The sequence below is a fragment of the Cadophora gregata genome (assembly GCF_030347475.1).
Source record: "Cadophora gregata isolate MNR1 chromosome Unknown scaffold_12, whole genome shotgun sequence".
NCBI lineage: Eukaryota > Fungi > Ascomycota > Leotiomycetes > Helotiales > Ploettnerulaceae > Cadophora > Cadophora gregata.
Window position 1 is genome coordinate 495591 of NW_026695935.1, and position 13646 is coordinate 509236.

General features: G+C 44.9%; 5 protein-coding genes across 5 annotated transcripts; 3 read left to right on the plus strand and 2 right to left on the minus strand.

The window, feature by feature from the left end:
• Positions 1–623: 623 nt before the first annotated feature.
• Positions 624–831, plus strand: ONS95_003007 (uncharacterized protein; the record flags this gene model as incomplete). The annotated part of the gene is made up of 2 exons (XM_058496290.1): positions 624–627; positions 680–831. 2 exons carry the CDS (start codon positions 624–626, stop codon positions 829–831), a joined length of 156 nt encoding a protein of 51 aa, XP_058353541.1.
• A 162-nt stretch (positions 832–993) lies between these two features.
• ONS95_003008 (uncharacterized protein) lies at positions 994–1646 on the plus strand (the record flags this gene model as incomplete). The annotated part of the gene is made up of 2 exons (XM_058496291.1): positions 994–1081; positions 1153–1646. 2 exons carry the CDS (start codon positions 994–996, stop codon positions 1644–1646), a joined length of 582 nt encoding a protein of 193 aa, XP_058353542.1.
• Positions 1647–6843: 5197 nt separating this feature from the next.
• Positions 6844–7556, minus strand: ONS95_003009 (uncharacterized protein; the record flags this gene model as incomplete). The annotated part of the gene is made up of 2 exons (XM_058496292.1): positions 6844–7298; positions 7406–7556. 2 exons carry the CDS (start codon positions 7554–7556, stop codon positions 6844–6846), a joined length of 606 nt encoding a protein of 201 aa, XP_058353543.1.
• A 771-nt stretch (positions 7557–8327) lies between these two features.
• On the minus strand, positions 8328–9274 carry ONS95_003010 (uncharacterized protein; the record flags this gene model as incomplete). The annotated part of the gene is made up of 3 exons (XM_058496293.1): positions 8328–8852; positions 8903–9207; positions 9271–9274. 3 exons carry the CDS (start codon positions 9272–9274, stop codon positions 8328–8330), a joined length of 834 nt encoding a protein of 277 aa, XP_058353544.1.
• A 2333-nt stretch (positions 9275–11607) lies between these two features.
• Positions 11608–13524, plus strand: ONS95_003011 (uncharacterized protein). The gene is made up of 2 exons (XM_058496294.1): positions 11608–13149; positions 13221–13524. Exons 1-2 carry the CDS (start codon positions 12274–12276, stop codon positions 13278–13280), a joined length of 936 nt encoding a protein of 311 aa, XP_058353545.1. The 5' UTR covers positions 11608–12273; the 3' UTR covers positions 13281–13524.
• The last annotated feature ends 122 nt before the right edge of the window (positions 13525–13646 follow it).

Below are 13646 nucleotides of genomic sequence, written 5' to 3' on the forward strand. Positions count from 1 at the left end.
TGTCAACAGTCTTGGGGAGTTTCTTCCACCTTGTTAACTTAGAAAGTTAAAATAAATCTTTAAGCCCAGACTCATAGATCTACAGCTCTCTCTTGGAAGCTCATGAAAGATTGCCATGAAAGTTGCTCTCCCTGTATTGAATGTGCTCCAGTACTCGAGGTCTTCGTGACCCTCTCGCGAATGCCGAGTGGAAGACCGATCCTCCGATCCTGGCCTCAATAATCCGGTCATAGTATCGAACAGCCCAGTGATGATTTGAGGATTTCAGAAAGTCGACTTGCAGTGAGTGTTGAAAGGTTATGAGGAGGTCGGAAGGTTGGGAGGTCTGCCTTGCTCTTGCCTGACGTGAATACGCTCGAGGTTGCCACGTGGACCACCATTCAGGCAGCTTTTCTTTCTCGTCTTCTCCTCCTCAAGTACATAAACACCAATCTCTTTGAAATCTCAATGTTCTCTCCCAATCTCAGAACTTTCCTTCGATCTACTACCACTATGCGATTGACTGAGACTCTCTACAATCGTGCCAACACCCGAGCTTGTCTGCTTCGTCTGTCTTGATTGTCCTCACCTCAATCTTTACCTTACTTAAACGCGTGCTGCTCTGGCACCAGACGATTTTCAAGATGGGTAAGTAGACCACCCGAGGAGTTCATTGCACAGAATTAACGTATGTTCCAAGTCAAAGATACGACACCATCACTCAGCGGGCTGTCCGCACCTTCGCCAACTAAGAGGGAAAGAACTTCTTGGAGGATCGCAGGCTTACTGCCTTCCTTACAGAGTGGTCAGGACTCTCCGAACACTGGCAGGAGTTCTCCAGAGATCGTGTAGCCCAGACAATACAGCGTGAGCCGGATGGAAGAACCATTATTCAGAATGTTATTACCATCCTCCAAGATGGTCCGAAATGAGCGTACCTCTACATGGCCCCGGTTGTCAAGTAAAGAGAAGACTGGAAAGAACTAGCCCATTGCGTCCGGTTTGTAGTACTCGATGTCCATAAGTTCAGGCAGTCAGATGGTATCTGGAGCAGAGTCACCGATGTCTCAAGTCTCTGTGCGACAAAGCGCAGCCAATCCTAGTGAGTTTGCTGAATTTCTATTCAGAATGGAAGACCAACTCTGACAGCTTTACAGTGGTACATCCGTACAGAATGCGCAAATAATAAAGCTTCTCGAAGCCCCCGACACTCTGCAATCCCCCAAGAAGACTTCACACAAGATTCGGAAGGCGAGTGGAGCGGACGAATGCGAGAGGATAAAAACAGAGGTGACCCAAGACATTGGGTCCCTCACGTCTTCTACGAGACCAGAGACGGAAACCTCCAAATCACCACGCCGTCGGGGCCAATCCCCTCTCCTGTTTCCTCTCTTGTCGCCCTTCCTCAATTCTTCAAAGAGCGACAGAAATATATTAGGACAGTACTACAAAAGTCACCTGCTGCTCACCAGGAGACTTACTCACTGTTAATGAAGTTGGCCGATGTCGATGGACCCTTATCTTCAGTAATATCAATCACGGAACAAGAGGCTTCCGACATAAAGGAGAGAGAAGAGGCTATGATTGTGGAGCAACTTGTTGCCAATGCTGGTAACAATGACGAAGACAGCGATGATGATTCCGAAGAAGCAGACGCCCACCTTTAAAGGCTTTGGGTCACTTCTTGACCATTTCAGAAGCAGAAATAGAGAGGTTCCGAGTCTTGAGTAAGACTCAAGACGGGCTGAGCAGAGGGGGCCAATGCCTTCAGATTGCTGCACGTAATCTGAAGTTAACATCAATCCTCACGCCTCACATTCCAAACTCCTCTCATACTATCAGTCTGTTCCCACACCAAGTAATTGGTGTAGATTGGATTCTCAAGCTGCTAAAGTCACCTCTACACGGTACAATGTTAGCAGACGATATGGGCCTCGGAAAAACCTACCAATCGCTGGCCACCCTGCCCATTATCTGGAATCGAATCGAAGATCTCGAAGCTATGGAGCTGTTCTTTGCCCCACGACTACTTGAGCATCCAAAGGAAAGAAGGAGACGAAGGTATGAGGTTGGAAGGTCGTGTTTTCTTGGCGAGGTCGCGGTGGGGGGCAATTATATCTATCCACCTTGTCACAACTACTTAGTGTAGTCGATAGTTGAACGGCTGTTCAACGACGTTGTTTTAAGGCTTTTGAACGAACTGACGTTTCTATACTTAATAATAAACCGCTGTTCGTTTTATAAGTATATAAACTAACGGAACGAGGTTGTTACTAAGAACGAACAGATAAACTTACCTATAAATCTGCCTCTACTACGTCTCTAGTTACTTCCTCTACTCCTAGCCCTTTTAAAAGAGTATTCCGTTGAACTTTCGTATCTTTAGCTTTAATTTCCTACTTAATTAGACCGGTCCACGACTTTAAACACTCTAGATATTTAATTATATATATACCTATCTTATTCCGATGATCTGAAAGAGTGATTTTTACTATAGAAAACACGTGTTCTAGATCGCTAGATATTACTAGAAGTAAGAGTATATTAAGAGCTATTCTAGAGAGGTTTAGAAAGGCCTTTTATTACATAGGCTTAAGCTACTACTTAATAGTATTATTATAGCTATAAACACACTCCGTCTTATAATATTAGTTATATTCGTCTATAACAAGGGTCGGCGTATCGATCTAATATAGCTAGAGCTTAAACTTGTTAGTAAAAGAGGTATAAAGCGTTAGAGAAGTCGGAATAGTCGATTTTAGCTTATATTCGTTATCCTAGAGCTTCTAAATAGCTGCCTTTACTTTCTCTTACTAAGAGGGCCTCTAGAACTTCTTAATATACGACTATTTATATGCGGGATTTAATAAGAGAGCTATAGCGTAAGCTAGAGATTTATCACTTTTACTATAATATTTATCTATTTTCTACTATCTTAAATTAACTATCGCAGATATCTTAATATTATCTTGATACCTCTCTTTAGCTTTCTTAAAGTAAGTAAGTATAAAATCTATTAAAGGGAGAACTTAGTTAAGAGAGGCTTTATAACCTTTAAGATACTTAGTAGATAATTTCAGGACTCCTAAAAAGCTCTTAATCTTACTTAAAATCCTCTAATCTTTAGTATCTAGGTGATCTAGTTCGATTTCTACGTCTCTATAAGTTATAAAATATTCCTTAATTGCCTCCTATAATAATAGAGCAACTTTAAGTATTAAAAACTAAGAGTTTTATCGCGTAGAGTTATTTCTATAGAGGTAACGATTCCTAGATAAGGTAAGGAACCTTTAAAGCCGTAAGGTGCTATATTATATAAAAACGACGAAATTATAAAGCTTCCTAAGAAGTCCCTTTTAACGCTATTCCCTTATCTCTTCTATTATTTATTATAGCTATCAGTTTATTATTATTTTATTCTCTATAGATTTAATCGATTTGTTATTAGTAATAAAAAGGAAAGCTTTCGTAGTAAGGTTAATAATATAGCTAGTATAGTGTAATCAGTAAGTAGTAGGGTCGTATCAAATACTAAAGGACTTATGAAGATCTCACTTAAATTGTTAGTAAAAGCTATAAGGAAAGTAATAGACTTACTAAGAGTAAGAAACCTTATTATTACGTTATTATCTACTGTGTTATCTATTATAAAATACCCTAATTTCCCTTGAACCTCCTAATCCTTTATTACCTCTATTACTATAGAGGCTAGATTCTCTCCTGTTTTATTCCCAGAGACCTCTCTTATTCCTCCTATAGTTCTCCTTACTATTCTGTTAGCTCCGACGTAATAGAAGATAATCGTAAGTACAAGGAGGTTATTTATTAAAGTCTATATATCGTAAGAGATATATATCTTTGAAAGGGCGTTTTTTATATTATCTTTAACCCTACTCTTATAAGCTTTAAATTATTGTTCTACCTATATACTAATTATAGAGTAAGAGCGTAGTAACTAATATATAATATCAGAGTTAAGGTATTTAAGGAGTTTATAGAATTCGAGTCTTTCGACTAGCTATAAAGGTTAAGAGTATACTAAGATAAATCTATAGAAAGTTAGTATTAAAAACAGGTGAGAATACTTATATTACCTAGTATAGAGAAGCTCTAGCTTATCTGAGTTAATAGAGTTATTATCACTTACTCTTATATTCCGACGCTTAAATCGAGACTTATCTACTATTTTAACCTAATATTTAAAACTAATAAAGAGAGGTTATTAATATATAGAACTACTATAGGTAATAGTAGTTCCCCGGGGATCACCTTTCTTTAATCTATAGGTAGCTAAATACTCCTCTGCAGATTATATGCTATTATTTATATAGTAAACCTTTGAATAGTAGCTATAGTACTATATCTCTTTACTAGTAGCCTTATTGTAGTATCTCTTATTAATATTCTTACTTAGTATATACTGAAATATCTATACTTAACGTTTGTTTTTATATACTAAAGGCTCTAAAGGGCTGGGAGGCTCTGAAGGTGCTCTATAAGTTATTAGGTCTAAATTAATAGGAATTAGAGGTATGATATTATCTTTTATAGGTAGCGAAGCGAAATTAAGATATACTTAATAATTTCTATATCTCCTAGGAGTTGAAGAGCCTCTAGAGTAGTTATTAGTGTTATTTACAAGTTGATATTAAGTTAAGGAAGGTATTTTAATAGTTTTAAAGATAAGGTTTCCTTATAAAAATCGCGTTAGAAGTAACTTAACTTTAACCCCTTTTTTCTTAATAATCACTTAGTGGAAAATAATAAATAATACATTAAATGAAAGATCTACGCTATAGCTTGAATTTAATATTATTTTTATATATTTATACTAAAGATTAATAGAGTTTAATACTTAGATATCTGACTTTCCCCTAAAGGTTATTAGAAGAGGTAGTATAGTCTACTTATATAAGGCTCAGCGGGAACTATACTAAAACAGGGTTAAACGACCCTGTTCCGTTAGAGATCTGATCAACTAACAGCCGTTCTAGGTCGCTAAAACGAACGCTAGTCCGTTTAGGGTTAGCGTAAACGAACAGCCGTCCGTTCCCGTTTTACTAAGAACAAGAAAACTATCGACCACGCTGCAACTACTACCTTTCCCCGGCAATTGCACATGTAGATATAGAAAAATCAAGACCCCTTACATAATCTTTCTACCTTGCCCTGTTGTATGTCGTCTTTCACCTCGGAACTCGCGTCCCCATGCTCAGCCAATCTATGATACCTAACCCTCCAGCCACCGCACCGGGGAGAGGTAGCAGGTTGTGCAGAGGAAAAGTCCTGAAAGCAAGTAGGAACTTCAAGCTAGTAAACAGTCACTGCTGCTTGCTAGAGGATGACAATAAAGCCAAGCATTTTGGCGGTTTGGCAGGAAAAGGGTCTGGGAAGTGTGTAGGACAATTGCGGTAGTTGAACACAACTTTTTTTTCTTCGTCCTAAGGTCGGTTAGTAAGCTCACCGCTTCTACTCAGGCGCTAATCACCCTCGGCTCACCCTCTTCTCACCTCGCTCACTTGAGCAAACCTCAGCAACCTGAGCAGTACCTACAACTTACTCACGCATTTGATCTCTAACTAAGCTAGATATACCTAGTTCTAGCCAACGGTTGAAATTTCGGCTTGATTTTAGGATCTTTTTTGAAGTAGTAAATTGTGAAGTACGTTACCCATACTTCTTGAGGCCGAACGAAGCCTCAAAGCTCAGACCACCAACAGCCGCCCAGCCGTCAATTTAGACGGTCCCTTCACAACACATGAATTACACAAACTCCTCCGACGGCAAAAATGAACAGCATAGATGTTCTTGCAGATGTTGAGAAACATGCTGACGCGATCCTCCGAGTCGACTCGAACGCCTATCGGGACCAAGTTTGCGGACCGTGCCTGGCATCTATAACATGATGGAAGCACCAGCGAGACGACCAAAGTATCTAATATTTGAGGAGCATGCCACACAAATGCTTCTTGCCACTAGGGTCATTAAAGAAGACGCGGCTCGAAATTTGAGAAGCCAGAGAGAGCAATCAGACCAACGCTTTATGGCAGCTACGGCATATCCGTGCTACAGTTTGGAGAATGCCAAACTCGAGCGTGGTGTCAGCTGCAAAGGCTGCCAAGTTCGTCTAGAACTTCTCCACGGTGATTCGGATGATCGAGACCGGACTTTTTCTGCACGGGGCTTCTTGTCTCACTTCTCACGATGTGTCGAAGCACAGCATCTCTGGGCTGAGAGCGAAGGGGGAACGCGACCTGTCAATGAGCCAGAGCTCACTCGCCGCTGTGGTTATTTCAAGCAGCTAGGTTCTGACGGGCTCCCTGCATAACACTTTAGAATGTGTTCTATCTAGCTTGCCCCTATGACGCACAAGATGTACGCTATACTCCTACCGCACCTACTCGTCCTAGATTGTCCACTGGTACAAAAGCACACTTGGGATGTTGTACATCCCGAAGCTAGTCTTCACAATAGCAGGGCGAAGGTACCGACTGGCTCGCTTTTGCGGAGGATAATTCGTGCATTAAGGGTATCGCATTATCTTGCTGTCTCTTTACATAGATAGGGAATCTTGGAATCCAGACAATACTTGGAAGGATGTTTCTGATATCAGGAGTTTTGAGCTCCAGCAGCAATACTTCAAGCTTGTCGCTGTCGCTGCCCTTGCCAAACACCGCGGGAATCTTGAAATTCGGGGTCAAACGAGTTTCCTTGTTCTCCCTCATGAAGCGGTACTGAAGTGGGACGTCATCCAGCGAGGTCCCGTGCGCCTTGATCAGATCTTCGTCGAGTAAACACAACCTGCTGTAGTGATCGTTGACTCTATATCAGTCGCGCGCCGTTCTTGTCACAAGACATCCCAACTTAGTAACCATGCACTATTCCATCGTCATCTGTCTGCAGATCGATATACATAAACCATTGTGCCAACTCCTCGAATGTTGCAGGAGAGAGAGACATCAGATCCTGCACGACCAATACAGGGTTACCGATGATATCAACGAATGCGTTAGTCCAGTCACAAGATATCACAGCAGTCAGTTGTGCCGAGTCCAAGCCCGCTAGCCAATTGCTGAGAAGTTCTGCAAGCTGGAAACCCCGCCTGTCCATGATAGTAGCTTTGAGCCTTTCAAACTGACTCATGATATAAGTGTTGAATCGAGCTCTTCTGGAGGTGTCACTACCGACTGAAATTGGGCGATGCTGGATTGCGACGAGGTAAGGTAGATAGGAGTTCGGCTTCTTAGGATCGATTCCCTCGATAGTCGGTGGTGTACCCGTCTCGATGATAGAGGGAGACGTTTGTTTGATGAAGTGTCCTGGCAGCGGGGACCGATCAGGCCTTGGAGACCGTGCCGCTCCAATCAAGGATGTCGTCCAGCGTATTAAAATGAGTGTGCCTTGATTGCAGCAAAGCGCAAAGCACCCAACTCCTCAACAAGCATTGGCTCCGGAATGTGTACTGCACTGTTAGCTGGTAATTCAACTCTCGAGCCCTTGGCCACGATACATTCGCTAAGATGAATCTCTTCGATGTTATGGCTGTTCTCAGTATCCATACCCAGCGTGATGTCCATTGTGAGGAGGGATGCATTGCAGAGAACATCGCTCTGCGCAACGAGGACAACAGAGGAAAGGACAGAAGAGAATGGACGGACGTCTTGATTGTTTTGATGAGATGGTTGTCCGAGATGTAGTGCGGGTCGAAAGCATCCTCAGTTTATGAACTACATCGCACTGCCTCCGTGGATGGCAAGAGCAAACCTGACATAGCGAAAGGAAGTGGTAGCGAGGCACTTCCTCTCCTGTTCATTCACCAGCAAGGAGAACAGTATTTGGAGCGCATCGTGCGTTCGAAATGTATTCGACCCAATGGCAGATTGGAGCTGTCAGTACGGCGCGAATAGTCTAGTAAAATATGTTCGGAAGGGAATCTGCAAAGGTGTGCGATTAAAGAGAACCGAGTTGTTTACCAAGGCATGAGCGTTACATAAATTATCTTTTTACCCATCTCCACGGCCACGACCCCATCTAGGGTACGTTTCCACCAACTCCAGCAACTCCATCACCTCCAACACCACGACCACGACCAAGTGCAGCGGGGAGTAGGTGGTTGTGGGGCAAACATAGACGCGTTTCCAACGACTGCACCACTAAGAGATTGAAGTCCACCCAACATTTTTTCATGAAGCCCATCCGCTTTAACATCCTTCTTGTCTATATCCTGACTCTCTTCTTCGAAATATCGGAATAAGATGGCCAGTCCTGGATCGGTATGGCCTCGTATGCCTTCTTCATGATATCTGTGGCCTTGATCCCAACCAAGCCTTTGGTCACCTGCAAACACGTTAACACTTGCCCCATCTATATAGCAGCGGTGTACTCACAGCTTCTTCGTCGCGTTGGAATCCGTAGCCGTGAATTGGGTCGTGATCAACGAGATGTTTGTACACCAAGTCTGCTGTGAACAACATTCGACCTGTAATGTACCGAATCAAGTTACGCTTGGCATTCGCACCACCGTCGTTAGGATTGACAGTCTGGAAGAGATATTTGAGGTTCAGGATACTTGCCAATGGTCGCAACCACCAGTATACGACTGACACATCTTCTTGGATTCTTGCCTTGAAGTATGCCATTCGAGCTGATACCGTTGTGGTGTCCAGCTCCAAGTACCTATCGTCAAGAACCCAGAAAAGGACAAGCGGCAGCATGGTGTCTTTAATGATCCTCTTGCGGAACTGGTTCTTCGTTTGGACCAATTTCTGCTTGAACTGGGCTGCGGCTGGGTCGTACAGGTTTCCCCGGTGCTCGGGAGGGAGGAACATCTCGGCCATTGCAGGGGTGATGCTTCCATCATGGAAGTTGTGAAGCTGCAATTGTTAGCTCTCGTTAAATGTGGTGCGGAAGGTGAGTGGCAAACCTTGATCAACTCTCGACGGAACGAAAACTCAGAGACCTCAGGAAACGCGTGTCCAGCAGGAAGCTGAGTATTGGAAGTGACGCGCGGGTACGCCTCCTCGTCCAGCTGGATGTCATACTTGGTGAATAACGTGCTACCGAAAGCAACGTACTTCTCAGGGGTCTCAGGAGTGACTAGGGCAGTTGGAAGTTTGCGTGACTCCTCTGGCCGAATCTTGTCATAGTTCAGGGCCTCATTGCCATCTTTCGCGACATACAGCCTGACAGCTTGCTGCAGGCGTACGCGCTGTGGCCGGGTTACGGCTTCTATTAGTAGCACCACGTGTTATTACCGCCAAATTTACAGGAGTTCAGTTTGAGAGCACCTACTCATCTTGGTTGGTTGGTTGGTAATGCAAGAGGAGATCGAGCACTACGTGCAGATCGAAGGAAGCAGGGGGAGGGTGGAAGAAGAAGTGACCGTCTTGAAGAAGTGTTGAAGGGAAACTCAAGGAGAGACCGCAGTGGAGAAGGCAGAGGTACAATTGAGGTGGTGCTGATGGTGAGTCAGTCACCGCGATTCTGTGTTGGTGTTTTTGTAAAGTTGAGGAGGAAAGGACGAGAAAGAGAAGTTGTGTAGGGGTCGGCTCGGCAACCTCAAGCGACTTCAAGTAGGGCACGATTCACCTCACCTTTCGACCTTTATCTCCCTACTGCAGAGCGACTTCGGAAGTTAGGTGCTCAAAGCATCGTCTCTTTCCTGTCTCAGCTGGGTTATAACAGCTTTTCCAAATTAAAAAAAAAATCTTTACCACACCGTGAATTCGTGAGATCTCATCTTGATCAAGCTTTGACCCAATGCGCAGCTGCTTCTGCACGAAACAGGAGACATATTTTGGGGTTTGAGGTGGGAAGAGGACAGCTTGCTGCTATTTGGCGGGAGTAGCACGATTGATTGATTGAGTGATCGATGCGCCGACTTGGTTTTTTGGATAGTGAATGGGATCGGGATTGAAATTGGGATTGGGTAATAGGAAAGGTGCGTGGTGTTTTGGGTGAATGGGTTTTGAAGAGTTCACTTTAGGAGTAAAGGCGGGGAACAGTGGTTTTTGAGATTAAGTGCGGTGTTAGAAGCAGATAAAAGGTAACAGTTGGAGCTTGGGTTTTGGCCGTTATCGTGTTGAGATGAATGTGCCTGAACTAGCAAGCGAAATGGTTTGTTTACCACGGCACTGGCCCATTTGCAAAATATAAATGAATATAGGTGTCGCTACATCCAAACTATAAAAGGTACAATTCAAGACGGTTCAGCGGTCCTAGACTATCTGATAGATGAGATGACACATAGTACACGTGTAAGAACAAGCCCAGCGAGTGCATTTCCCTTCGAGAAATGCAATACCCACGTGACTTCTCCATACAGAGCCACGAATAAACAATACGCTGCTCTCATGAATGTGCAGCACGAGAGATATAGAATGACAATAACAAGGGTACATTCTAACGAAACTGAAGACTTCAGTACCATGCTTGAGCTGTACAGTAAAAAGTCCTGGAGCACGCTCGTGACTTGTGCGCCCTGAAACTTTTGGCTCTAACTCAAAAACAGGCGAAGCAGATAGGGGAAAATCAGAGGTGAACGTTGTGAACCTGATCAAGCTTATGACGGCACGATAAAGATTAAAACCCGTGTTGTTCTGATTAATGAACAGCATGGTGAAAGCGGGCAAGTAAAAGAATTGAACATCATTCTTTGCATCTACTCCAGCAGCATACGATCAAGCACCATCAGATCTGATCGGTCCACGGAGCTTCAATGCCGACATTGTCATGTGTCAATATCTGATAGGCGGGACGAGCTTCCGTATGTTGAAGAAAGCGGCATATGCAAATTGCATACCTGGAATAATATTTGCATTGCTGTCCGTATTAAAAATGGAGCAGATACGTCGGTACCAAAAGAAGCGGAGTACATTTCCCTGATCCGAGTCATTGCCAAGCAAGATTGCATATGCAGTTTTCATATGGAAAAATAGAGATTGCCATGACTCCAGTTTTAAACTTGAAAAGTTTGAAGCTTATGTGGTACAGGTATGGATCACGCTTGCCAGCGAGACTCGGGGGAGACGGGGAGACGGGGTCTGGCCAGATCAGGATGTGGGTGGATGCCGTGATGCAGAGAGATTGCTTCCTCTGGCAGTTTCAGGCCCAAATCACGGAATGAAATCGAACCAGTAATCAGTGAGCAGGTTGACGGAGGTACGCGTGTAACTTGCGCCATTGTATGACACATAAAGTATTCAGAACATGCAAAGTAAACAAAGAGAGTGTGACCAGCCAGAATAAGCTTCCAAGACAAGCTGTTGGGTCCACAAGAAATCCAGACGTCGATGGACAAAACCCCACGACGTCATCTGACATCATGAGCGGCTCTGAAACGATTGCAGCGCCGTTGGACAAAGCAAGGCCTTGCGTCCTGCAGGTCAGGTCGGGATGAGGTTATGTTTTTATGTGTTGCCAGGCTTCCAGCCCAATGAAGGCCGATCAAAGTCCTTCCTCCCACTGCTAGCTCAAGCAAGGTTCGCGTCAACTTTCCCCGCACCGCCACATCTCGTGGTTAGAGACGAGACAAGTGGAGATCCGGAAGTGACTGCCAGCCACATGCAACCCTGATTTGCGGATCATGCGTGGATCATCGCATTCCGATTGGGGTATCAATCAGCCACAGGTAGCCACATGCTCCATTGCGGCTAAGTTACGGGATGGTATGACGTTCAGCCACACATCCCTATGACGATGATGCGTTTTGACATCTCGACAGGCTTTGTCTGGTCTTACGGCTCTCCACTGAAATCCAAGCACGAAAGCCTCAGGTTGATATCTTGGATTGTAGGCGAGCCAATTGTTCCGTCAGGCTGAGATTAGGTAAACTTGGCTGCCACACGAAAACTGGGAACAGTAGACGACAACCACGGGAGCTGCGGGGTTGTATGGAGGGGCAGGGTTTGTTATGGGGATATGACGAAGATGAGAGAGAAGACTTCTTGGAAGTGACTTTGTTTGACGGCGAACATGAGGGTCGGGCGTTGGGATCGCGTTTGAGGATCCCGCGCGCTACGGAGGAGTTTGACACTCGTGATGTTGAAAGGAGGGAAAACAGGTTTCTGAGATGTGGATGCCATTGGCATTTGAGCCGAGACTTCTCGATGAGAGTGCTTGAGGAGCTCAGGATTTGATATATAAGAAGGCTCCCGCTGCAGGTCCAAAAGGTCTTTCTTCTGCATCAAACTCACATCTTCACTCTTGAACACTACAATCTTCAAACACTTCAAACAACAACCAACAACAACCAACCAAAACAAACCAAAACAAACCAACCAAACAACCTTCATCATGTCTGGAATCATCAACAAAGTCAAGGAGGCTCTCCACCACGACAAGACCGATTCTCACTCTACCACCCACACCACCGGCACCCACGGTACCACTGGCACTCACGGAACTGGTGTAACTGGTAACCACAACACCACATCTGCTCTCGCTGGCTCAACCAACCACGGTCCTCACGACTCCAATGCCGCCAACAAGGTCGACCCTCGCATTGACTCAGACCGCGATGGAAGAGCTGCCCACAGCACTGGATTGGGCTCATCCAACACACACTCCACTGGACTCGGATCCAACACCCACAGCAGCAACACCACCGCTGGACCACACTCTAGCAACCTTGCCAACAAGGTAGACCCAAGAGTTGACTCCGATCTCGACGGATCTAACAGAGTCGGAGCTGGTAACACCGGCTACGGATCATCCAACACACACTCAACTGGTCTTGGTTCATCCAACACCCACGGCACCACCGGAGCCTACGGCTCAAACACCACCGCCGGGCCCCACGACTCTAACATCGCCAACAAGCTCGATCCCAGAGTTGACTCCGACAGAGACGGTTCAAACCGCGTAGGAGGCACAACCGGCACCACCGGTACCTCCGGCTACTCCGGAACCCACGCCGGTAACCACTCTGGCACTCACACCGGTACCCACGGCGGAATCTCCTCCTCCTCCAACGCAGGCCCACACGACTCCAACATTGCCAACAAGGTTGACCCAAGAGTCGACTCTGACCTTGATGGAAAGGGAAACAGACACGGTGCTAACACCGGCGGTGTGTTTGGCGCTTCCAGCTCGCACGCCACTGCTGGATCGGGAACTGCGCAGAACACTGCCGGTCCCCACAACAGCGACATGTTGAACAAGATTGATCCTGTATGTTCTCCCTCCCCTCTATCCTCCTCTCATCAAAATTTCAAGAATACAAACTAACATCTTCTCCTCAGCGCGTCGACTCCGACCGTGACGGAAGCAAGACCTTCATGGGTAACGCCACCCACAAGTAGAGTACTCTCTACTTAGCGAGCAGCGAAGGAAGGAAACATCATCAACTCGCCGCATAACATCGCCGCCGCATTCGATACCCGAAGAGAGAGGGGAGCTGTGTAAATTCGGAACGCCTTTCTTCTTCAAGACTTGGTTGGCTGGTGAGATTTGGAATGATGGCAAATTTTTTAATGAGACTTGTATTTTTATGATGGCATGTCATGACTTGAAAGAAAAGAAAGAAGGAATCATTGTACTTTAGCTAGTAATTGCATTGATATTTCTCTTGCTTAATGTTTTCTTCTTGAGTGTGACTTATAATTTATTAATACTAATTTGTGACTTGCTTTACTGCCTTGGTAGATTCAGTTCTCTTTTCTCCCGAA

Excerpts from the sequence above, each read along its gene's own strand:
- ONS95_003011 (XM_058496294.1), top strand. The coding sequence starts at position 12,274 with ATGTCTGGAATCATCAACAAAGTCAAGGAGGCTCTCCACCACGACAAG. Across the intron at positions 13,150-13,220 it reads TGTTGAACAAGATTGATCCT|CGCGTCGACTCCGACCGTGA; the intron begins GTATGTTCTCCC and ends TCTTCTCCTCAG.